This window comes from Panicum virgatum, chromosome 3N (genome assembly GCF_016808335.1).
Source record: "Panicum virgatum strain AP13 chromosome 3N, P.virgatum_v5, whole genome shotgun sequence".
In the NCBI taxonomy this organism is placed as follows: Eukaryota; Viridiplantae; Streptophyta; class Magnoliopsida; order Poales; family Poaceae; genus Panicum; species Panicum virgatum.
Window position 1 is genome coordinate 946630 of NC_053147.1, and position 22232 is coordinate 968861.

Here is a 22232-nt window from a genome sequence, read left to right on the forward strand (position 1 = left end):
GCGGGTTCCTGTACTTTCGAAGCAAGGCAGTACTCGGCTTACCCTAGCTCTTAGTAGAATGGTTCATAGAGAGATGATTGACCCAAAAGAAATCGATTTAAACACCCTAGATCGATCAATCTCTTTTTGCCCTAGCTCTTAGTACCTTGAGCAAGCTCTCCTTGCAAGAAAACTCAAAAACGAAGCCACCCCTTGGTGGAATACCTGGAGAAGATGATCCCCCACGCTGATTTCAGCTTCTTTGGTCTTGGGATTGATTTGGGATGGGGATTTTTGAGTTCTAGAGTTTGCGGAGAGAGAGGGCTCTTGAGGGAGTGAGAGGGAGAGAGAGTAACGAGAGAGAGTGAGAGTGAGAGTGAGAGTGAGAGTGAGCTGTGAGAGATGAGTTAGTTTTAATGGTTGTGGGGCTCAGATGGAAAAACTTAGATGATTTAGAAACTCCATGTCCGGAGTATCCGGGCCTACGGCCGGAATATCCGGGCAGGGTGTTACAGTTGTCTCCTTTTGTATTGATGCGTCCGTCGATTTGTTTCTAAGTTCTAACCCGTGGATGACAAAATCAATTGGAAAATGATATGCATGTTAGAAGAAAAAAAATCAATTGAAATAAAAGAATATGCAACCATCAGAAAACTGCAATACAGCAGATGGAAGGCGCATGTACTGATGTAACATGGCAAGAAAAAAATCTAATAACAAAATCAATAAATTATTTTTAAAAAAAACACTATACATATGTAAATACTCACATACACACACACTCATTCCTATGTATACATGCATATAATTCTACATTTACGAACACCGTACCTTCGATATATTAGACCGACAGATCTTGAGCTCGACAAAGTTACCACTTACCACAGGCGTCTTGTAATCAGCAGTCACACTACCTACCACTAGAATAATAGCACCGTTAGAACATCTCCAGTAATATAAGATACCTACTTCAGCCTTTACTCAAAAATTAGGAGCTAAAAATAAAAATAAAAAAACTCACTCTAGCAGACCCAAGAGTATGGAGGCACCCAAATCACCTCTCGCTCCTGCCACGGAAAAATCGAGCGCCTTGAGTTGCCGTCGCTGGATGCAGGTTGCAGCGGCCAAGCCGTGCAAGTGAAACGAGAGCTGTGTGTGGCTGGAAAGGAAGCCCAAACTACCCCGGGACAGGTTGTGGAGGCCCATTAGACCCTCCCGCGCTGCTGCTGCTGCTGTTGCCGGCTTGCCGCTGCTTCATGTGCATCATCATTTTTGTCAGGGAAAAAAATGAATGTGACGCAATATATATAATGCAAGTACAGTGACGAAAACTGACGGGCACCTAAAAACTAGTCCCAAATTACTGGTCATTTTAGTTTTCTTAATTTATAGACTTTGCTACGTATCTACATATATATTGTATCTAGATGTATAATAAAATGTATAAATCCAACAAAATCAAATAAGTAATAATTTAGGAAGAAGGGAGTAAAAGTAACGTGGGGTCATCATCACTAGCTAGCCATTTGCGCACGCTACATTATATGTATGTGCTCCGTGTACCGCACATATATATGATACAAACAATTATTATTATTAATTAAGGACCGTCGACTGTATGTACCATGAACGAACAAGTAGCTAGCAGCTCGATAGTTGGAGAGAACGAGTCGTCCTTCCTTTCTTAATTTCGGCTCAGCCTCCTGATATTGTGTTGATGACCTGTAGTACTATTACAGTACGCTAATAATAATTAAGACCGTACCGGCCGGCCGGGAGCTCGTGATGATTATTGGATGAAGATCGATGTGATTAATTAGCGCAATCATATCCACGAGGCAAATAATGACAACAAATTATTGTGTGGTGTGGATACTAGTCTCGATCCACCACGTATATATGTATATATGTACGCACGGATCGAGCTGCTGATGACCAGATACATTATATTGTGTGGTGGATACTATAAAAGATATGTATTAGGTTTGTTTTAAGTTAAATTTAACTAATTTTGATCAAATCAATAGAAAAATAGAGTCACGACTATTCTGACCAACATATATTTCGCGGTGGATTCAATAATGAAACAAATTCGGCATTGTAAATATTGTTATTATTTTTTATATATAAATTTGGTAGTTTGACTGTAACACAACGTGTAAATTAAAACACCCACCTAATTTAAGAATCGTTAGTTCATCTTGGAAGCAGCCGGTAACAATAAAAAGTTATAGCTAGTGTGTGATTCTCGTAATCGTTCCCACGCATGCAATTATTGGACTCCACAAAATATATACTATTACCTACGTCATGTATGTAACTGAGACCGATGAACTGACTGTTGTCGTTCAAGCAATTATATACTATTAATCTGTCGCTACTCATCCAAAGTTTATCTATCTTCACCTTGTTTATTATCATTTTCCTTTTCTTGATTAGACGGCTGCTTTTATTTGGTCTCGAACCCCACATTTTCGGTGATCTAGCTGAATGATTGCAAAAATAAAGGCCTCTATTTAAAATGGAGATTTAAAGGAGACTTGCATTATTCGTCCTGTAGTACATATATAGGTGGTTAATAACCTCCCTTTCTTTCTCCTTTTTTTTATTTGCACTTCTCAGACTGGATAATTTGTTGATCACCGTTCATCAGACTGGCTGCGAGACAACCAACCATCCATCCATGTCCAGCGACAACCGACGACCCATGAGGAGGCTATTCCTTGGTTGTCAGGAGTTTCACTGTTGCAGATTCCCCGTTGTTTCACTGAAAAAACATGCATGCATGAGTGCATCCAGAGCATGTGGGCACGCATGGATCCGTACCCGTCACGGCCATGAGTGATGAATGAGCTCGCGAGCGACGACGGAGCGGGACGTCCGGTGAGATCTCGATCGCGAATCATCAATCATGCTGCACGCCGGGCGGGCAGGCAGTACGACGGCGTGGTGGCATGGCAGTGGCACTGGCACTCGGTGTGTCAATCCGTACCTCTCGTCCTCTCACCCCTTGTGGGACCCACCCACCAGCTTCAGCTTGTCCATTTCTCTCTTCAGTTTCTCCAGGGAAGGGAATTACCATGTGGAGGCAGTTGGAACTTGGAATTGGACTATTCCAATTCCAATCCAGACAACATGTCCTCCTCCCCTTCCGTCTTCCTCTTCCCCACCTCACTTTTATCTTTTGCTGCCCGCCGCTATAATTGCCAGCCGGCTTGCTTGGTTGGTATATCGCCAGGGCCACCATTCCACCAAGCTCTTCCCCTTGCTCAGCACTTCAGCAGTCAGCAGCGGCCTCCCCATCAGAAGCCTAGCTAGCAGCTCTTCCTCGCCCCAACAGCCGTTTCCCAGATCTTTTTCAGCACCGGCACTCCACCAGGGCACAGCAAGGGCATCTACTCTGCACTTCGCCTGATCCAGTCCAACCGGAGAGGGTGTAAGAGCTCCTCTGCCTCTTCTCTTCCGTGTTTCCCTTTTCTTCCTGTTTCTAGTATGCAGCGATGTGAGCTTCTCCTTTTCGGTCCAACTTCTCGGTGCTTTGCTGAAGGGAATGTCCAGCCTACAGTGGCTTCAGGCCCCTATTGTTTTCCCCTATTGAGTGGGGAAGCCGTTCAACCTTGTATTTCTAGCATGCAAATTTTTATCGGGGGCTATTGGCCCAGCTTCTTCAACCTCCATTGTTCCTGCTAGTTTTTTTTTAAAAAAAATCTCTTTCCCCTACCTTAAAAGAAATCACTTTCTTCCCTGTTTGAGATGAGAGCCCTGGCTGCAAGTTTCATGTTCTTGGGCTGCCCGATTGCTGGAATGGAATATGCCCACGAGCAGCCCCTCACATGTTGTGTTATGCTTTTCTGAATGGATGACTGAATATTCAATTCCTATCTTTTCTGCAGCCCCCTCGTGGCTGATTGGCATTTATTCTTTCCAGATCCCAAGAATGGTCTAACTTCTCTTTGACTTCCAATTCGATTCCTGTTCTAGGTGAGAGAGGGAAAAAAAAACTAGTTTTTGGATCTCACAGGATGTTTTCTGCCAACCCAACTGATTGAGCCGTTCACCAATTTTCTGACTTAGCATGTGGTAGGGAATAACAAACAAACTGAACCAGCAGCTGTTCGCCAGTCGTGGATTTGCATTTGGCCATGCCCATAAAATTTACAGATCAGTGATGATTGATTGGAGATAAGAAATGAGACGTGAATCTATCACACGTCCTAACTGAACTCGTGTAATGACTGGTGCTTAGTTAATTTCAGAAATTTATGCAGCTAGACAAGTATCAGCATGTCATTTTTTTTTCAATTTTTATCTTGAGCTGTAATAATATGGGTAAAATTTTCCACACAGGACAGGGAAACCATTGGACTCTGCATAGAAGCTTCCTGATATTTCTAAGGGACGATAAGGAAGGGAATGAGTACAACCAAGGTGAAGAGACGTGTGGGGAAGTATGAGCTCGGTCGGACCATAGGTGAAGGCACATTCGCAAAGGTCAGGTTCGCGAAGGACACTGAGACAGGCGAACCTGTAGCTATCAAGATCATAGATAAGGAGAAGGTCCTCAAGCACAAGATGGTTGAGCAGGTCACTTTCGATTACACTTTGAATTATTGCTGCATTTTTCAATATTTGGTGATATTTCACATCTCGAAGATTGTGGCCCCTTCCTTCAGAATCCGTCCCCCCTTTAGTGTATTTACTTTTGAATGATTTATGAGCTTGGCAACTTTGTTCAGCATTGAATTAATACCTTCTTGTGGAAGTAATTTGTTGTTGATGAAAAAACTACATGGTCGAGTGCAGATTAAGCGGGAAATTTCAACAATGAAGTTGATCAAGCATCCTAATGTTGTTCGCATATATGAGGTACCTTTCTTGATCTTAAATGCATCAGAAAAGAGCCAAGTCAATAAATTCCTAACATAATCATTTAGCACGCCTATTTTCTTTTCACTGGGAGCAGTCAATTGCTGATATTTGACAAATCAATGTTTCATTAATCTTTAGGTGATGGGAAGTAAAACAAAGATATACATTGTGTTAGAATTTGCTACAGGTGGTGAGCTCTTTGACATAATTGTAAGTGATATGCACGTCCATTCCGGTTCATGCTGTTTCTGCTATACCCACTGCCTTACTTCACTATTTCAGTGTCCGCAAAGTTCAATTCATCGCTGACAAATTTTAACTAAAGTTAAACTTTTAATGTTCCTGTCATAAAGGCTAACCATGGTCGAATGAGGGAAGATGAGGCAAGGAGGTATTTCCAACAATTAATCAATGCAGTTGATTATTGTCATAGCAGGGGTGTGTACCACCGGGATCTAAAAGTGAGTTCATTTTCTTTGTATGATTTTTTTCTGTAATCAAGAAATCTATTTCAGAATCTAAACTAAGATACTCGCAGCCTGAAAATTTACTGCTCGATTCGTATGGAAACCTGAAGGTCTCCGACTTTGGGCTGAGCGCTCTATCTCAGCAGATCAAGGTAATGACTTCTTGCCTACATGCATCTAATTTAGCAATGGGTACTTGAGTACGAGAGGGTAAAATTGACACTTTCTGCATCAGCATGTTTTTAAGCATGTTTCTTCTCTCTTCTATCTTGTTCAGGATGATGGATTGCTGCATACAACTTGTGGAACTCCGAACTACGTTGCACCAGAGGTAATGCCATAAAAAAAAACTGCACAAACTGAACCAATAAAATAATGGATGCCATGGCAATTACCATTTCATTAGGAACGCAATGATATAAATATTTCTACCAACTTAATTGTAGGTCCTTGAAGATCAAGGTTATGACGGCGCAATGGCTGATTTGTGGTCATGTGGAGTTATCCTGTTTGTTCTGCTAGCAGGGTATTTGCCTTTTGAGGACTCTAATCTTATGATGTTGTATAAGAAAGTGAGCATTTCAAGGCTTTTAGATTACTGCAGCGGTCTTGTTTATTCACGCTTATTTGACTTTACCTGGTATTCCTTGCAGATATCAAATGCAGAATTTACATTTCCACCGTGGACGTCTTTTCCTGCGAAGAGGTTGTTAACAAGAATCCTTGATCCAAATCCAATGACGGTATGCCAGATCACAAAAGCTGCTTGAAAAGAAAAATACTAGCGAAATAATCTTATGTTAATGGAAATATGGAATAGAACAATTCTGTAGTCACCATACAAATGCATCACCTAGTAAGCTGATAGATAACTGATATCATTGATAAGGATCAACGAAATGATATTCCCACTGATCAAGAGTTTGTCGTGTAAGTCAGATTGACACAAATGTACTTACTAGTACGCAAACGGCCACTATGAGATGCAGTTGAGGGGAAAAAAAATCTTTTAGGAAAGGTATAGGCAATTCATATAACCATATTCAAAATGATACCCTTTGTGTGTGTAAAGAATTGCAACTTCCAGTCAAAAAGAAAGAGACAAAGCTGGATTATCGTTCATCTTCAACTTGAGTGTGTGCCAACTCTGCTTTCAAAATGAATGGGCCTTCATAATTCTCTTGATCCATAACATTAGGCTCATCATTTGGTAAACCATGGCAGAGAATAACAATCCCTGAAATATTAGAGGATGAGTGGTTCAAAAAGGGCTACAAGCGCCCCGAATTTGACGAAAAATATGACACCACATTGGATGATGTGGATGCTGTCTTCAATGATTCAGAAGTAAGTAATTGGTGCGTTTCTATTTTCTGTCTCATGCATAATGTCACGGATTTTAGTTACCAACTAGTTTTACTAATGTTATCTGCCATCATTCAGGAGCACCACGTGACAGAAAAGAAAGAAGAAGAGCCAGTAGCTCTGAATGCATTTGAACTGATTTCAATGTCAGCAGGCCTAAATCTTGGAAACTTATTCGACTCAGAGCAGGTACTGGATCTGGATGTTCCTGACTCGTCTGTAGTAACCTAGAACATTGAAAATGCAATGTGTGGTTGCTTAAATCATCATGATTTTTCAAAGGACAATGCCTCGAAACTGTGACATGCACTTGCATTTCCTTTCTAACAGCTAATAAAGGTCAAGTCAATTACATAATTATAATGCATTGTGCAAGCTAATACTCTATATGCCTATGCGATTAGAACATTGGTTTTGGAAATTTTACATTTTTTCGCAATTTAGGATCATCATTCTTCTATACTTTTTACTTATATTTGTAATAATTTGTGTTTGCAGGAATTCAAAAGAGAAACAAGGTTCACCTCAAAATGTCCACCCAAGGAAATTGTCCGCAAGATTGAGGAAGCAGCAAAACCTCTAGGATTTGATGTTCAGAAGAAAAATTACAAGGTTCCTTCCCACAACTCTATGATAACTGATTATCTGAATATTTTCCTTAAGTTTTTAAACTTCTCAATAATGTATACAAACTTTAGATAGATCTTTATGCATTCTGTCTTATTGTGTGACCAGTTGAGGCTCGAAAAGGTGAAAGCAGGGAGGAAAGGAAACCTCAATGTTGCTACTGAGGTAATGCGAGAAAACAAAATAAAAATCTGAACTGCAATCTTTTTTTAAGTAAACTTCATCTGCCTAACATATATTATGCATTTTGGTTCAGATACTACAAGTCGCACCCTCTCTTCATATGGTAGAAGTTCGAAAAGCAAAAGGCGACACTCTGGAATTCCATAAAGTAACTACCATATACACAAAGATCATGCTTATAAAAGAAACATATCTATTCATGAAGCTGAGCCATTGGTTGGAGAAGTGGATTAATTCCTATACTTAGGCTTCTTTAACCACCAGCAGTTTGGATTCACTAAGATAGAGAGATTCTCAACTTATATTTGCTCTTCAACAATATATGGTACTTATACGTGTAAACTGTAACTTTCTGCAGTTCTTCAAGAACCTTTCCAAGACCTTAAAGGATGTTGTCTGGAAATCTGAGGATCTGCAAATGCAACCTGCTGCTTAGCAGAACCTCAGGAGAGGAAGGATGGAAAAGTATTTGTGTCTCATTCTTCCAAGCAGATTCCATTTTGGTAGCCTACTAGCCTGGATCAGCAAATCTGTTCTCCGAATAATATATGTAATGGTGTGTGGCCCGGCAAATTGTGCTGGTCCTCCACTACTGTTGTAAATGCAGCATTTTGAGAGGTAATTGCTTGCTGTAGACTGTAGTTGGAGTGAAGCTTGTTCAGTAGATTTTGTCAGTATGTGAGCTTTGTAAATCCATGTATGCCTATGAATCATGTTGAAACATAATGCACAAAATCTGCGAAATGAAGCCAAGTATGGTTTTTGCATCCTTGCCCTTGATATGTTGCCCCCATTTTCTGACTAGTACTGAACAGAAGAGCTTAAGCAGGTTTTCATTGTTTCAAGAAAAACCTGGCAAGTTAATTGGGAACTCACGTTGGTTACCATTTCAATTTTTTCCCATTTACAATGTGGATTTTGTTACATTTCACTCAGCTGTCAGCAAGAAATGAGGGTGGCAGAGTGAGTTTCAGAGGATTGTACAGGAGGGGCAGGTACTCTTGGCGTGATCCGAGTCACTCCCATGGCCTTCCATCTCCTGGTGCCTTCGCCTGCACAATGAATGACCCAAGAACCCAACATAAGGGTCAGGTTTAGGCTTCAGATGAAAATCATGCATGAGTAGTTCTTTCAGCTGAAGTTTGATCCATGAGTGTACTGCTACTTTCAAACTGCACTGATGAACTTTCAAGGCCCAATGCAATGCAAGTAGGTGCATTTGTTGAGTACCGTCTGCGTTTAACTTGGCGGCCCATTTGCAAGATCCGAAATGCAAGAACCCAGCGACAGACGCGGTATCCGTTTTTCAGGAGCGACGGCATGGCCGGTTCCTCTGACTCCAATTCGAGCCTAATCGATTAATTGAGCAGGCACCTATCAATACCTAGTTTGATATATCAATCAACGATGAATCTTTATGCTAATCTACGCGAGGGACGCAATGCAATGAAAAAAAGTAAAAAAAAAAAGAGGAGAGATCTTTGAATTTGGATGGTGACTCACTTGGCCAGCATGACCTTTGCGAACTCGGTGTAGTTGATCTGGCCGTCGCCGTCGACGTCGGCCTCGCGGAGCATCTCGGCGAGCTCCTCGTCGGAGAGGCGCTCGCCGAGGTTCTGGAGGACGTGGCGGAGCTCGTCGCGGGAGATGAAGCCGTTCTGGTCCTGGTCGAAGACGCGGAAGGCCTCGCGGAGCTCTTCCTCGTCGGCGCCGCTGGCCTCGCGCATCTGGCGCGCCAGGAGGGTCAGGAACTCCTGGAAGTCGATGGCGCCGCTGCCGTCGGCGTCCACCTCCTTCACCATCTCCTGCAGCTCCTCCTCCGTCGGGCTCTGCCCCAGCGAACGCATCACCGTGCCCAGCTCCTTGCTCGTGATCGTCCCTGCATTGATCAATTTGTGCCTCATCAACTCTCAATTGCAATTGCAATTCATTGATGAACAATGCGATTCGGCCATGGCCCTGCATACCGTCGCCATCTTTGTCGAAGAGGCTGAAGGCCTCCCGGAACTCCTCGATCTGCTGCTTGGACAGTTGTTGCTCCACCTCGTCCATTCTTCCTCTCTCGATCGATTCAATGGGCTGCTGATCGATCTCTTAACTCCGTTGGAGAAACCACATGATCGATGGACGACGCGTTTTGTGCCCTCGATCACAAATTCACAAGCCACGATGGATGCAGACTAATTTGTGTGCCTAAATCGCGGGAAGGGTAAAGGTGTATTCCCCTATCTAGTTTGTGCCTTCTTTCCTCTGTTCTTCTGCTCTTGCGTTGGCCAAAATAAGGAGTCTGGGCGAATTATATAACCTGCTCGGAAATACTTTTTTAAAATTTTATCTTGCCAAACTTATAAAACTTTGATTCTCAGTGACTTCTAAAACATTTAATTCGAAATCATTACCTGAAATCTCTTTTTTTCCAATCTTTTCATTATGCTTTGATTTGAATACTCCCTCCGATTTTTTTTAAATGACGTTAGGACATCAACCTTTAGCTTATTTGTAGTGTAAAGTTTTGTCTGAAACGTCAAATATTAAGATATGGAGGTAGTATTATTTAATAAAAAGAATATCTGTATATTTAATTTTCTGCAAAGGGAGCACAGAATATACGCAGCAGCAATGGAGCGGAGCATATCTAAATGGGCTGCTGCCAAATTTTCAAAAACGAACAAAGCCGGTATCAGACGCCGACCACGCTCTACAAAGATCCTTCCAGCCTGCCAATCTGCCTAAGTGAGCCATAACAAATCAGATTCCTACTTTCAGAAACATTTCTGTGGAATAACATCTAACAAATCATGCATCATGGCAAGCTTTGTCTTTGTAGCCTCAGCACCAATAGCACCTTAGGTTGCTCTGCTAGCTGTGAAAAGGAAGCACTTTCTGCTTCAACGCCACAGTATCGACTGATATATATGCTGTGCCACCATTAGACTACATAGCAAAAACTGTGCACATCACATCTTTATCTATATAGCATAGAATGTCAGCCAAACAAAATTTATCATCCTCATCCGCTCAACACAAATGGCCGGCAGCTAAACAGGGATACTACTGGATACATCTATGACTCAGCAGATGCCATGGTTGCATCAGTGTTGCCAGGAATAGTTGTATCAATGTTGCTGGGCATCAACACATTAAAGCCGTCAATTGCTGTAGATATTATCATTGAGGGTATCTGCGGGTGCCAATGCAGTTCTTTCAAGTCTTTTTGGCCCTGCTCATAGAAACAGTCAGTCATGTATCACTCTTTACAAGCAATAGAACTGTGCAAGAAAAATGATACAGCCACTAAAGATGAGGCCACAAGGTCAGTTTCGAATCCCATCATGATCAAATGAGAGAACAAGTTAATAGTACTACCTGATGAACAAAGAGAAGTTGTGGGGGTAGATCTTCAGGTGCATTCGCCTGCTCCTTCATCTTTGCTCTGAACTCAGCCTCCTCTTCTGCATCTCTTTCCAGTGAAAGGTCCCAAATTCTATGTCCAGACAATTCATGAGAAATACTGGGAAAAACACTTTGACAGTCCAGTGTATTTAAGACATGAATGAGAAGGGAAGGAGGGAGTATTACGTGAGTTGATGATCTTCAGACGTTACAGCTAGTGATGCCGCTTCATGTGGACTCCACTCAATAGATGTAACTGCTTTCTTGTGATACTCAAAATGCGCTACCAATGAGTCCTCCTGCCAGTACGATAGAGAGTATAAGGGAAAAAAGATTCACAAACAAAACTAAAAAAGTACAAAACTAGAATTACTATAACCAGTATGAATATGCCTAGATAAACTGGGCAATACGACAACGGTACAAGCACGGTAGCAAGCTGGACTGATTTGTGCACAGTGCACTGTTTGCTCATTTTCTAATATCTTCAGAACACCCATTCATGTGCAATTGTCATTCCACATATTGCATAGACCATAGAGGCAAACAGAACCCCAACTTAAAGCAAATTATAGAAACACAAATTAAGGAAAATGTCAAGTTGGCTACATCCGAAACTCACAAGCATAGAAATTATGATATATCAAGAAGGAATACCTGAATTGATCTGAGATCACGAACTGAGAAACTGCCATCATCACACCCTGAAGCTATCATGGAGCTAGCAAGCCTGATAATGCAAGTCAAAATGTGTGTAAAATATTATGAAGCAGAAGTTGTAGTACTAGTAAACTCAAGAATTTTCCGCTGCACATACCTATTCCATGAGATAACATTCACATCGGCCATATGAGCTTTTATAGAAATACAAGGTTTCTTCCCTGTACGTATATCCCATATCGCTATCGTACCATCCACAGAACAAGAGGCAAATACGTCAGCTTCCGTGGGACTCCACTGCAAGGATATTAGTTATAATAGTTGAGACAATCACATTCAAGGAAACATATTAATAACATGATACATCATTCAGTGGCATGCCTGTAGATCTTCAACACTTGCAGTGTGTCCAACAAATGGATTTGCATCTACGTTCCAGTTGTTCTGAGTTGGCTCCCACAGGTGAATGCACTTATTGCAGTCGCCTGCATAGAAAAAGCATTAAATTATTCCATGAAAATATCTATACACCAAATTAAATGGCATATGGACATGGAATAGAATAGAGGGATAATGCTTTGAGTTCTCAGACTATGGAAACATTTTAGATGACAAACATTGTGAAATGCACAAAATCAGGTACACACCAGAAACAAGTCTTCCAGTAACAAGCGGACTCCAATCAATTGCATATCCCTCATCTTTATGGCCACTAAATACTTTCAGAGGCAAGTGTTTGTTGATTATGTCATCTTCTTTGGGTGCAGGCGCCCCTGACTCTGCTTCAGCTAAGGAATTAAGGTAGGAGCTGAAGTCCCACACCTGCATATTTAGCAGTCGGGTAACAGTTGGCAATGCATAAAAAACAAGTCAATATGGTGCATTCAGTTTCAGGGCCTGTTTTCAAAAGGTAATGCGATATATAGAATTGATATACAGGTTTAGGTTGCCAGCGACCAAAATAACTAAAAAACAACAAATGTGAGGTAAGAATTAAATTACCTGAACATGACCAGTATCTCCCCACGTAGCACATAGATGTGGTTTTTGAGTCATTGAGCGTATCCGATTTACACTACCCGCATGAGCCACCTTTTTTAGCTGATACATTGAAATGTAGCAACAGAACACATCACAAGCTGTATATCAACGTAGCTTGCACGAGACTGAAAAAACTTGAGTTTTGTGGCCAAGTAGAGTTATGATATCGATTAAAAAACACACATGTAGAATGGGCTTTGTATCCTCATTAATTTCTTCGTCTTCTTCGTCGCTGCTGCTGTCACTATCCGCATTCGTGTCACCATCAACTGTTGAAGCTGGTATAGGTTCCCGCTTCTTCCCCCTTATGTTAGAAAGCTTGAAAATGCCAATATAATTTGATGAAGCCTTCTCAGCCTGAAGAACAGTTTAGCTCCAAACTCAGAGAGACAAACTAAAAGTTTAATGATTATAGTATTCCGAACAATCAAGCCATTCCTTTAAGCTGAATGCCATAGCAAGATTCAAGAAAGTTGCTAAATTTAGGCTTAAATTAATTAACCTTCTAACACCAAATTCGATCACTAGCAACCAATTACAATCTCTAGCAAGAATCATGATATTAAATGCCTGTGAATGCACACAATATGTTTCTGGTACGTTCCCCGTTTTTAGCTTAGAGTCAGCAAATGCACACTGCTTAAAGGAAAAACATATTAACAAGAACATAAATACAAATAGGCAATATCATAGCATGTTCCCATGATATTCTCTGTAAATTTTAATTAAAATTAAAATACAGAAGAATAGGTGCATAGAACAAAACAAATGTTCCTGTAGAAAGTATGATTCAGGATTTTAAAAAAAAAAACTATGTGATAGAAATGAAGTCAAGCTTTGCCAGTAACAATGATTAGGTTTTGAAGGCGTACGAAACCTGGGTTCCAGCAACACCATATAATGCATGGGGGAACTCTGATCGTATGAGTCCAAGTTGATCGCGCACAATATCAAAACTGCAATGGAAGGTTATTCATTGAGAACGGATCATATATTGTCCTTAAGTAGCACGAAAAAAAACGATGCCACATGCTGAGAAACATTACCTCAAGCAAGACCAGCCAATGTCGAACCCTCGGAGATAATTGTAAGCCTCAGGATCAAACTGGAGTTCCTCCCCATCTTCCAGTGTATCTACACCCGGTTGCCAGACCTAAAACGAAGTACTAACTAGTTGGGTATAGGTTGCACGCTCAAACAGTATGCATAATCATCTAAAAAAGGGGAAAAACTAAAAAAAGACTCCTAAGCAGAAAGGCGATTGATTTAGGAGTAACTTTGCGAGCAAACATCACTATTCTGGCTGTGTGAAAGAAAAGGGTAGGATATTCCTTCCTCACCTTGGCCGGACCAGAGGCAACCGCAGGATTAGATGACGAGGAAGCTTCAACTTTCTTCAGATCATTAATACAGCAGAATTAGGCATGTGAACAAAGAACATACTGAAACAACTGAAGGAAGACACATCAATCAGGACTCCAGAAATAATGTCCTGTATGGTACCTTGGCCTTCTTGGATTTGGCCTTCTTGGCCTTCTTGATGGTGCGACCCATGAGTGGAACAACTTTTTCAGAATAGAACTCGGCGGAGGTGGGTGGTCGCCGGCGGCGGAGCTGTGACTGCAGGGGACGGGGAGGAGAGCAGCGGAGGAGGGGCGGTGGTCGGCAACTTGGGTATAGCGGGTTTTGGCGGCGGCCGCCGTGCCCCCAAGCGGCCAAGCCCCAGGGTTTCGGCAGCAAAGCTTCTCCATTACCAATATTGGGCTGGGCCGAGAATGTTATAATGGGCCGTGTGGGCATTGCTTAGTGGACAGTCATTCCAGCCCAGGAATTTTTTCAGAGAATTCCAGCCCATGAAATTTAAAAGGTTGCTCCATTTCCTTTCCTGATGAAAAATAAATTGTGGAGTTTGCTCCATCTCTGTCTATGTCTAGTGCCTTAATACCATCCTGTTTAATGTGGACCTGAATGTTCATATTTAGAGATAGTATATTTATGTTGTTTATGAAACTTACTTTATAATAAATAAACCTTTCGTTTAGGATCGTATGGTTTTATTAATATTGCTGGTCAAAGTTAGAAAAAAATTGACTTAGCATAACTGCAAGTCTGCAACTACATGAACTTATACAGAGAAAACATAAGACTGGATGAATTTGAGAGACTGGAATCAGGTTGATGGCTAATAGATATGGGAGTAATTATGTGGAATACATTGTCAATATAAGCGGTACTTTTACTCTTTAGCAAGAAAACGTATAAGCAGAAAATCAGTAACAATGGCATTTGGCATGTTATCATCATGTCACAAAGGTAATGAAGGTTGAAGACCACGCTGACACAAATCATAGAGAATCACAGGGCGGGAATGGCGGCGGGCTCCTCCTGCTGGCAGAGGAACGGCGCGTCGACATTGGCGTCGCTGCAGTAGAGGCAGGGGTGCTGCTCGAACCCCTGCTCCCGGAGCAGCTCCCTGGCCCGGCTCACCACCTCCCGGTTGCTCAGCGGCGCCGGGTGCGCCGCCAGCACGGCCTGCACCGCGCTGCTGAACGCGCCGCACGCCTTGCCACCGTCGGCCGCCACGTCCGCGGACGTCTCGTCCGTCTGGCACCCGCTCAGGAGGATGCCGCCGTCGGGGCTCGGCGTCGGCGTGTCGTGGTGGCGGAACTTGGCGCTGGCGTCGGCGCCGAAGAGCGCGAGGAGGTGGTCGGCGACGTGGTGGGACGCGTCGACGCCCGAGGAGCCGGAGAGGTGGCCGACGACGGTGGCGTACGGGAGGAAGCGGCCGCGGACGGCGCGCGTGGTGGCAGTGGCACCGTCGGCGAGGTCGGTGACGGCGGCGGGGCCGATCTGCTCCTTCTCCTGGTCGATGAGGCCGCCGCTGTGGCACGAGTCGGAGACCATGGTGAAGGTCGCGCCCTGCGGCACCAGGTCCACCAGCTGCCGGAAGTCCACGTCCGTGGTGAGGTTGAAGTCGCAGGGGACGATGGCCTCGTCCAGCTGGCGCGCGTCGTGGCCGTGGCTGTGCGGGACGAGCGTGCCGTGGCCGCTGTAGTGGAAGAAGAGCACGTCCCCGGGCGCGGCGCGGGCCACCATGTCGGCGAGCGCGCGCTTAATGTTGGCGCCGGTGGGGAGCACGGCGGCGCTGCGGTCGTCGTCGGTGAGCACGGCGATGTCGCCGGGCGCGAAGCCCAAGCGGGCGACGAGGGTGTCGCGCATGGCGAGGACGTCGTTGATGCAGCCTCGCAGCTCGTGGGGCGTGCCGGCGTAGTTGCAGCCGACCAAGGTAGCAAGCATCTGCTTCGGAAGACCCTCCATTGTTAATTAGTTTCTCTGACAAGTTCCAACTGCTAGCCTAGCCGGTGTGTGCAGCTTCAATTCTTGAGTGCGATGGGAGCAGCTGGATTGTCCCGTTAAGTAGAGATGGATGTTGCTTGGCTTGTGGATGCAAGGAACATTTGCGTTGTGAGCAAAGCAAGCTACTGGATAGGAGTTACTATGTCTGTTTGAGCCATAGAAGCAAGCAAAAGCAATGAATTGAAACCCGGTCAGCTTCCGATCCAGTCAGATGTATCAGATGAATCGTCGCGCAGGGAATGAATCATAGCACGAACAAGGTAAGGCGTACGCGTTCGTAACAACACAGGAATGGTCAGGGGGCAAAAAAATAAGCTAGTACTAAAAATACAGTAGTATTAGTACGTACACGGTAAACTTGGTCATCCAATACTCCTTACCTAGTTCGTGCAAAAAAAATAAGCTAGTACTAAAATACAGGAGTATATATTATGCAAGGCATATTGGTGATGGATGACGATGACAATGGAATGAATGGAACACACGGCAGAGCAGAGCAGGGGTCCCGTACCCCAGTCAATGACTCAGGTCACATGTTGGTATCTCGATCCATCGATCGTTCTTCCTTTGAAGTTCCACTCAAAGGAGGAACTAAATAAATTATTTCCATAATAATTGTTGCAGTAGCTCGGACTCCATAGCGGACATGATGGATCTTGCGTGCAAGAAACATGATTCAAGCCAGCATATTGCAATATACTCCTAGTTAGTTTCCCTTCAAAGCTAAGCGTGCCCAATGATCTCTAATTGTCGGTATAATCAATCATATTAATTGCTACCAATTTGGCTTGCTAGCGGGGATCGGACTTGAAATCAATTAATTAGGAGTATACTCTAATCATATATAAAAAGGGTTTAGTGTACATGGTTTGTTTGTTCTTCAGGAGCTCTGCTTCTTTACCTCATGCATGCTACACTGGACAACAGATCGAGACAGCTACCAGTGCAAAGCACCACTTCAACAACCTGAACACTCGCAACGGACTCCTGCAAACTAAATTGCACTGTACGCACCACTGTGTTTTCAATCTTCTCTATGCATTGCTAGCTCGCTTCATTTGTACTGTTGGGGAACTGCCAGGAAAGGCTTGAAGGTCAGCATGAGCCCGATGAGCTCTGTCAAATTCAGTAGCAGAAACACCATCTGGTCTCCTGCATGTACACATGAAAAATGTGAGGATCAATCAAATACCACCTTTATCAATAACATCCTCTATGGTGATTGTACTATATGGTCGTCAGTTATATTGGTGTTCGGGTAAGCTATCACACTTGTTCTGAATGGTAGCATTACAATCCATATGGTTCTAAGAACTACCGCATATATGTGCTCTGTACCTGGAAAGAATGCGGCATGTTGGCGCTTCTGTGCCCATGAGAATCTGCAGTCACAGGTATTTCAACAATATGAGTCTCTTCTTCAAAATACTTGAATTGTTCGAATTGGTCCATGTTTTCATGCTTATTAGGTACAATGCAATCACCAAGGTAGGAATAATTGTTCAAATTAGCAAAAAAAAATTCTTCAATGAGAACTGAGATAACATTATGTGAATAATAAGAATGCAAGAGAGCACTCTTTATACATACATAATGCCTGCTCCAGCTGGAGCAAAAGCCTTCGACAAAGACATTGCTGTTGTAGCTACTCCATTTGCAGCGCCCCTTTGTTCTTGTGGCTATAAATAGCACCCAATTCAGGTCATCAGATAAATAATAATTTCTTTTCACGACATCAGTTAGTAAATCATGAACCGACATAAGTTGGACACCTACCACTGCATTGTTTTGCAGCAGAGAAGTGCCAGTAACTCTAGTTATCTGATCAACATACTCACATTAGAATCCCAAAGATAGATACTTGAATACACAGAGGTTTAAACTAGAGTAAAATACATGGACGGTCCTCGAACTTGTCTCGAGATGTCATTTAGGTCCTTAAACTCTCAAAATGCATTTTTAGACCTCTAAACTTGTTTGGAAGTGTCATTTGGGTCCCTAAACTCTCAAGATGCACCTTCAGTTCCCCAAACTTGTCTCAATATATCATTTCGATCCCTAAACTCTCATGGTGAATTTTCATGTCCCTGAAAATTAATAATATTTAAAATGGACTATTTAATAAACTTATTTTTCAGCTGAATCATTTAAAAATCTTAGCACTAAGATCATTTTAATTCTTAGTTAGTGGCTTATTAATCATACATCATAGGTTAATCTCGATCTTTTGATATGAAGGTTGGATATTATAGTTTTCTCATTTACATGGTGATATCAATGCGAATCCTGAATATTTCCTACTAACTATTTTATGTTTTGCATGCACTTTGTACAAATGTATTAAGATAATTTATTCCCATTCTAAATAAAAATTAAAATAGCAATTTTATTAAATTTAAAGTAGCAAAAGAATTTTTTCATTAACTTAAAAGTAGCAAAACAACATTTATATTAAATTTAAAATTGCATCTTGAGAGTTTAGGGACTTGCATGACACTGGAGAACAAGTTTATGGACCTAAGCACACATTTTTTGAGAGATTAAGGACCTATTTGACACTTTGAAACAAATTCAGGATCTGAAATGCATTTTAAGAGTTTAGGAACCTATATGAATAAGTTTAGGGACCACTTGTGTACTTTACTCTTTAAACTAATATACCAGCATTTTATTTGTCCAAGATTTCTAACAAAGTACAGTGGTTACTGGTGATGTATTTAATGTGTTGCTGGATCTCAGAAGTATTAGCCATAAACGACTTACTGCAAAGACACTTTTCAGCATTGCTGCAATGTAGAGCGGCACACCAAGTCTTATTCCTGATAGGTGTGTCATGAAGGGATAAGCAGCAATTATTGGTATAGACAGTGCCTGAGATGCTTAAGGTCAATTTTTAAGAATTATAAAAATTTCTTAACAGAAAAATAGGAAATAATAAGGACCGGGCAGACTGCAAAAAGTCAAATTATTGTGATTTTAGCAACTCACCGACGAAATTCGGGTTGACTGGATAGGTCCAAAAGTTTTATCCACCCAACGATAAGCAAAGAGTTGATATACTAGAAGACTGGCGCCTACAGTTCAACAAAGGATGATTATTGACTTTCCAAAAATTACATTCAGTACAGCTGATTAACCTTAAAGCACAAACATCATTCAGAAAGCAGTTGATTGACTCGGAATTACCTGCGACTGTAAGAACTTGGCCCACATCTTTAGATGAAAAGCTAAGGCCGCCGTATTTTCTGTTACTTACAGCCCATAGAGAAAATATCTGATGTCGAATTGCAACAAATAAATTTCAGAACCGTTGTATTTCAAAGTAGCAGAGCGGATCAAGTGAGTAGATGGTACCTCAACATATGCCGTGTCATGAAGCGAGAAGACACAGTAAGTGATAATGGAGGACATCAAAGGCCAGTTTTTAAGTAAACTCTTCTTATGTGGTTCTGTGCTTTCTTGAGCTGTAGAACCTTCTACCATTTCAACTGTTCTATCAAGGTCTTTGTGATTATGTAGGGTCTCCTGTTTAGTTACTCGATGAAAAATGACAAGTAAATAAAAATAACAGTGGGAATAAGCTCACATGTGTAAATTATTTAGCAGATTTTTTGTGTATTTTAAGGTAGGATAGGATAATATTTTGGTGGTCCAAGAAGACATATAATGTGTGAATAAATCATAAAGTACATGAAAAACTCTTCGTGATAATATTAAAATAAATAAATTTGAAAGAACATACAAAGTCAGAGTAGGGTTGTACTTACTGGGAGCCATGCACAGCTTATGAAAACCAAGGTAGCAAAAAATGAGATAAATAGACATGGTAATAAATATGGGAACCTGCATGGTGTTGGATCAAGAAGACAAAAGTAAAAAAAAATCATTCTATCTTAGTGTCAAAAGAATTTAATTTTAGTCCAAAGACATACCTTCCAAACACTGACTTCTCATGAAACAGATGTGGATATTGTTTGACAGGCTGGTAATAAATAAAAGACATAAAAGGTGAAAAACTAATCCAAATTGTTGAGAGATAATAATTTTTGTGAGATACCTGTGCTAGGTAGCCCCCAATTGCTGGGCCAATTATAACACCCATTCCCCATGCTGTGCTGACCTAAATTTGATGAATGGATAAAACTTAGTTCATGGTATGCAATAGTTATCTCATATGCGGCAGCGCTATTCGTTTATATGCAGAATTGGAACCTACAATTGATATACCCAAAGCTTGTTGTTCAGGTCGACAAACTTCAATAGAGTAGGCCTGTAGCAGAAAGCAACAATTACAATTTATTGAGTAGACTTTTGCTGGAATTGTTTTTAGGAATTGCCACTTCTATGCAACAGAGTACCTTTACTGGTGCAAGGAATCCATTCAGGGCACCAAGAAGAAACCTTGTAGAAATAGCCATCCAATATTTCACACTCAGCCCAAACAAAGTGTTGAAAACAATGCTGAAATGTGGGTTTAATTTGGAAATGGATTAGAATTCATCATACATCAAATGGAACATAATGGCATTCTACTTTTGGAGTACATTTTGGTTACATTTCTCAGGTCAAGAAAGATATATAGCACGAGTACTTACACTGAAAATACCGAGAATGCAATTACAGGCTTTCGCCCAATACGATCAGCTATGATACCCCAGAAGACTGATGCAAGACCTCTGCCGATCATATATGATGCACCTAAAGAAAAAGGACGAAATATATAGAAATATAATAATTTTCCAAAAAAGTAAATAAATAAGTATATATGCATGGTTTTTGTTACTCAGCGACACTTTGTGGCAACAAGTCTTACCGTGAAAGCCAGCGTAGAATCCAATGTCTTCTTCTCTTTGAGCAACATGCAGGTCTCTTATCTGTGTGTAGAAATTATTAGCAGTTTTACTTATTTGCAAAAACACATATTTAATTCGGAGAAAGAGGAATATGCTAATATAATAGAACGGCATGGTAGCTAGCTTACCATGAAGTACAAAAATGGGAACAAGGATGTTATTGGCAGAGCTGAGAAAGGACAAGAGACAAGTTTACATCAGTGGAGTATATTAGCATATTAAAAAATATAAGCTCAGACCATATCCATGGGCATGAAGCGATTAACAAGTGAAGCAATCACAGCATCAGCATATACGTTGGTAGCATAGACGATAGATGAGTGACCATGCACCTACCCGAGGCAAAGGTGGTGATGGCAACGAAGAGCAGCTCCTTGTAGGGAACGCCCTTGCGGCTCTCCTTCTTGCTGTCCATGGCGCAGCCGGGGCAGCCGTCGTAGTACACCTTCGACTGCGGCGACGGCGGCTCTCCCACCGTTTTTTTTCATTTAGAGGATGCCTAACCGGCTAACTGGGTAGAAAAACCCCCCGAATCATGATCTATGCCCGAGAGGGCCAAGCTTTGCGGCGAGCACATCGAGGATTTTTTTTTCTCCCAGCAGCCTGAAATTCGCTTCTGATGAGATTCGAACTCAGGACCTGCTGTGAGCGCGACGCTATCGGGCCGGGCTAGCCATCTCAACCGCCCGGCCTTTCGCCCAGCTCGCTTTGTATAGCACTCAAATAAATCGTGGAATGGAAGGAGAGAGGCATCAGAAGAGAGGCTCTGGATATATGAGAGGGCAGAGCAAGGTTGAAGGAAAAAGGAAACGTGACAGGTGCAGCGGCGTTGGTTTCTGGGGCTGGGCCCCTCCCGCCCTTGGTCCGCGTGCCGGCGTTACTTGTCTTGCAGAAACTGATGGCCTGGGATGCTGGCTGAGCGGGGTGACAGATGGCCTGCGGTCGGATGTGCCACTGCAACGCCGCCTCAAAACAACAAAGCAACAGTAGGTACGTTCTGAACTCTGTCGTCGTTCCAAACACACACACACAAGCAGGCCAGCACGCCTAGTAGGCGCATGCTGTTCACTCTCAAGTCCATCCCACGCTCTTCCTTGGATTTTCAGGCCAGGTGGGACGTGGCTTTCAGGTAAGGTCCCAAGATCGTCAGGCACTACGCAATGTCCACGTCATCAACGTCCACGTCATCAGTGTAGTGGAAGACTGAACCCAGTTGCCGCGCAAGGATATGAACACATCAATCGTGCAAGAGATTGCCCGGATGCAATGCAAGAGCATTAATGGAGAGCAAACAGGCGAAGGAGGTGACGCCGATGAAGAAGAGCTCCCTGTAGGGGATCCTCCCTTTAATTTGCTTGCTGCTCGCCTTCCGCCGCTCCATGGCGCAGCCGGGGCAACCCTCCATCGCCGGCGCCAGGCAGCAGCAGCAACGGCGCTT

The 22232-nt window shown here is 42.4% G+C and overlaps 4 protein-coding genes and 1 pseudogene across 9 annotated transcripts; 1 reads left to right on the plus strand and 4 right to left on the minus strand.

The window, feature by feature from the left end:
* Window positions 1-3137: 3137 nt before the first annotated feature.
* Window positions 3138-8259, plus strand: LOC120663495 (CBL-interacting protein kinase 32). 5 transcript variants are annotated; one of them, XM_039942328.1, is made up of 15 exons: window positions 3143-3415; window positions 4327-4563; window positions 4783-4845; window positions 4987-5058; window positions 5202-5309; window positions 5387-5467; window positions 5563-5646; window positions 5762-5887; window positions 5969-6058; window positions 6540-6662; window positions 6759-6869; window positions 7179-7292; window positions 7416-7472; window positions 7564-7638; window positions 7849-8259. In XM_039942328.1, the coding sequence occupies exons 2-15, from the start codon at window positions 4393-4395 to the stop codon at window positions 7924-7926; spliced, it is 1353 nt and encodes a 450-aa protein (XP_039798262.1). In that variant the 5' UTR covers window positions 3143-3415; window positions 4327-4392; the 3' UTR covers window positions 7927-8259. The 5 variants fall into 5 exon arrangements, with proteins under 5 accessions (XP_039798261.1, XP_039798263.1, XP_039798262.1 ...); XM_039942330.1 differs by having other exon boundaries at window positions 3145-3415; window positions 5593-5646; XM_039942332.1 differs by having other exon boundaries at window positions 3145-3415; window positions 4332-4563; window positions 5593-5646.
* On the minus strand, window positions 8100-9816 carry LOC120663501 (neo-calmodulin-like). Of its 2 annotated transcripts, XM_039942345.1 has the most exons (4): window positions 9458-9816; window positions 8994-9369; window positions 8721-8840; window positions 8100-8542 (listed from the first exon to the last, which is right to left on the minus strand). In XM_039942345.1, the coding sequence occupies exons 1-4, from the start codon at window positions 9540-9542 to the stop codon at window positions 8461-8463; spliced, it is 663 nt and encodes a 220-aa protein (XP_039798279.1). In that variant the 5' UTR covers window positions 9543-9816; the 3' UTR covers window positions 8100-8460. The 2 variants fall into 2 exon arrangements, with proteins under 2 accessions (XP_039798279.1, XP_039798280.1); XM_039942346.1 differs by lacking the exon at window positions 8721-8840 and having other exon boundaries at window positions 8307-8542; window positions 9458-9811.
* Window positions 9817-10354: 538 nt separating this feature from the next.
* On the minus strand, window positions 10355-14307 carry LOC120663492 (glutamate-rich WD repeat-containing protein 1-like). The gene is made up of 13 exons (XM_039942323.1): window positions 14088-14307; window positions 13925-13978; window positions 13631-13737; window positions 13462-13540; window positions 12768-12941; window positions 12546-12644; window positions 12191-12365; window positions 11925-12028; window positions 11701-11840; window positions 11541-11613; window positions 11070-11182; window positions 10857-10974; window positions 10355-10710 (listed from the first exon to the last, which is right to left on the minus strand). The coding sequence occupies exons 1-13, from the start codon at window positions 14136-14138 to the stop codon at window positions 10555-10557; spliced, it is 1443 nt and encodes a 480-aa protein (XP_039798257.1). The 5' UTR covers window positions 14139-14307; the 3' UTR covers window positions 10355-10554.
* Window positions 14308-14694: 387 nt separating this feature from the next.
* On the minus strand, window positions 14695-16310 carry LOC120663500 (metacaspase-9). Its single transcript, XM_039942344.1, has one exon. It carries the CDS (start codon window positions 15900-15902, stop codon window positions 14940-14942), a length of 963 nt encoding a protein of 320 aa, XP_039798278.1. The 5' UTR covers window positions 15903-16310; the 3' UTR covers window positions 14695-14939.
* Window positions 16311-16795: 485 nt separating this feature from the next.
* Window positions 16796-22199, minus strand: LOC120666712 (annotated as a pseudogene).
* Between the last annotated feature and the right edge of the window lie 33 nt (window positions 22200-22232).

What these genes read in the sequence shown, in the direction of transcription:
- LOC120663495 (XM_039942327.1), top strand. Translation starts at nt 4,393, where the DNA reads ATGAGTACAACCAAGGTGAAGAGACGTGTGGGGAAGTATGAGCTCGGT. An exon ending in ATGTTGTTCGCATATATGAG is followed by an intron (nt 4,846 to 4,986) that starts GTACCTTTCTTG and finishes ATTAATCTTTAG; the next exon opens with GTGATGGGAAGTAAAACAAA. An exon ending in ACTTATTCGACTCAGAGCAG is followed by an intron (nt 6,870 to 7,178) that starts GTACTGGATCTG and finishes TTGTGTTTGCAG; the next exon opens with GAATTCAAAAGAGAAACAAG.
- LOC120663501 (XM_039942345.1), bottom strand. Translation starts at nt 9,542, where the DNA reads ATGGACGAGGTGGAGCAACAACTGTCCAAGCAGCAGATCGAGGAGTTC. An exon ending in CTTCGACAAAGATGGCGACG is followed by an intron (nt 9,370 to 9,457) that starts GTATGCAGGGCC and finishes TGATCAATGCAG; the next exon opens with GGACGATCACGAGCAAGGAG. An exon ending in GCAAAGGTCATGCTGGCCAA is followed by an intron (nt 8,841 to 8,993) that starts GTGAGTCACCAT and finishes TTAATCGATTAG; the next exon opens with GCTCGAATTGGAGTCAGAGG.
- LOC120663492 (XM_039942323.1), bottom strand. Translation starts at nt 14,138, where the DNA reads ATGGGTCGCACCATCAAGAAGGCCAAGAAGGCCAAATCCAAGAAGGCC. An exon ending in TACTGGAAGACTTGTTTCTG is followed by an intron (nt 12,029 to 12,190) that starts GTGTGTACCTGA and finishes TTTTCTATGCAG; the next exon opens with GCGACTGCAATAAGTGCATT. An exon ending in AATGTTATCTCATGGAATAG is followed by an intron (nt 11,614 to 11,700) that starts GTATGTGCAGCG and finishes TTGCATTATCAG; the next exon opens with GCTTGCTAGCTCCATGATAG.
- LOC120663500 (XM_039942344.1), bottom strand. Translation starts at nt 15,902, where the DNA reads ATGGAGGGTCTTCCGAAGCAGATGCTTGCTACCTTGGTCGGCTGCAAC.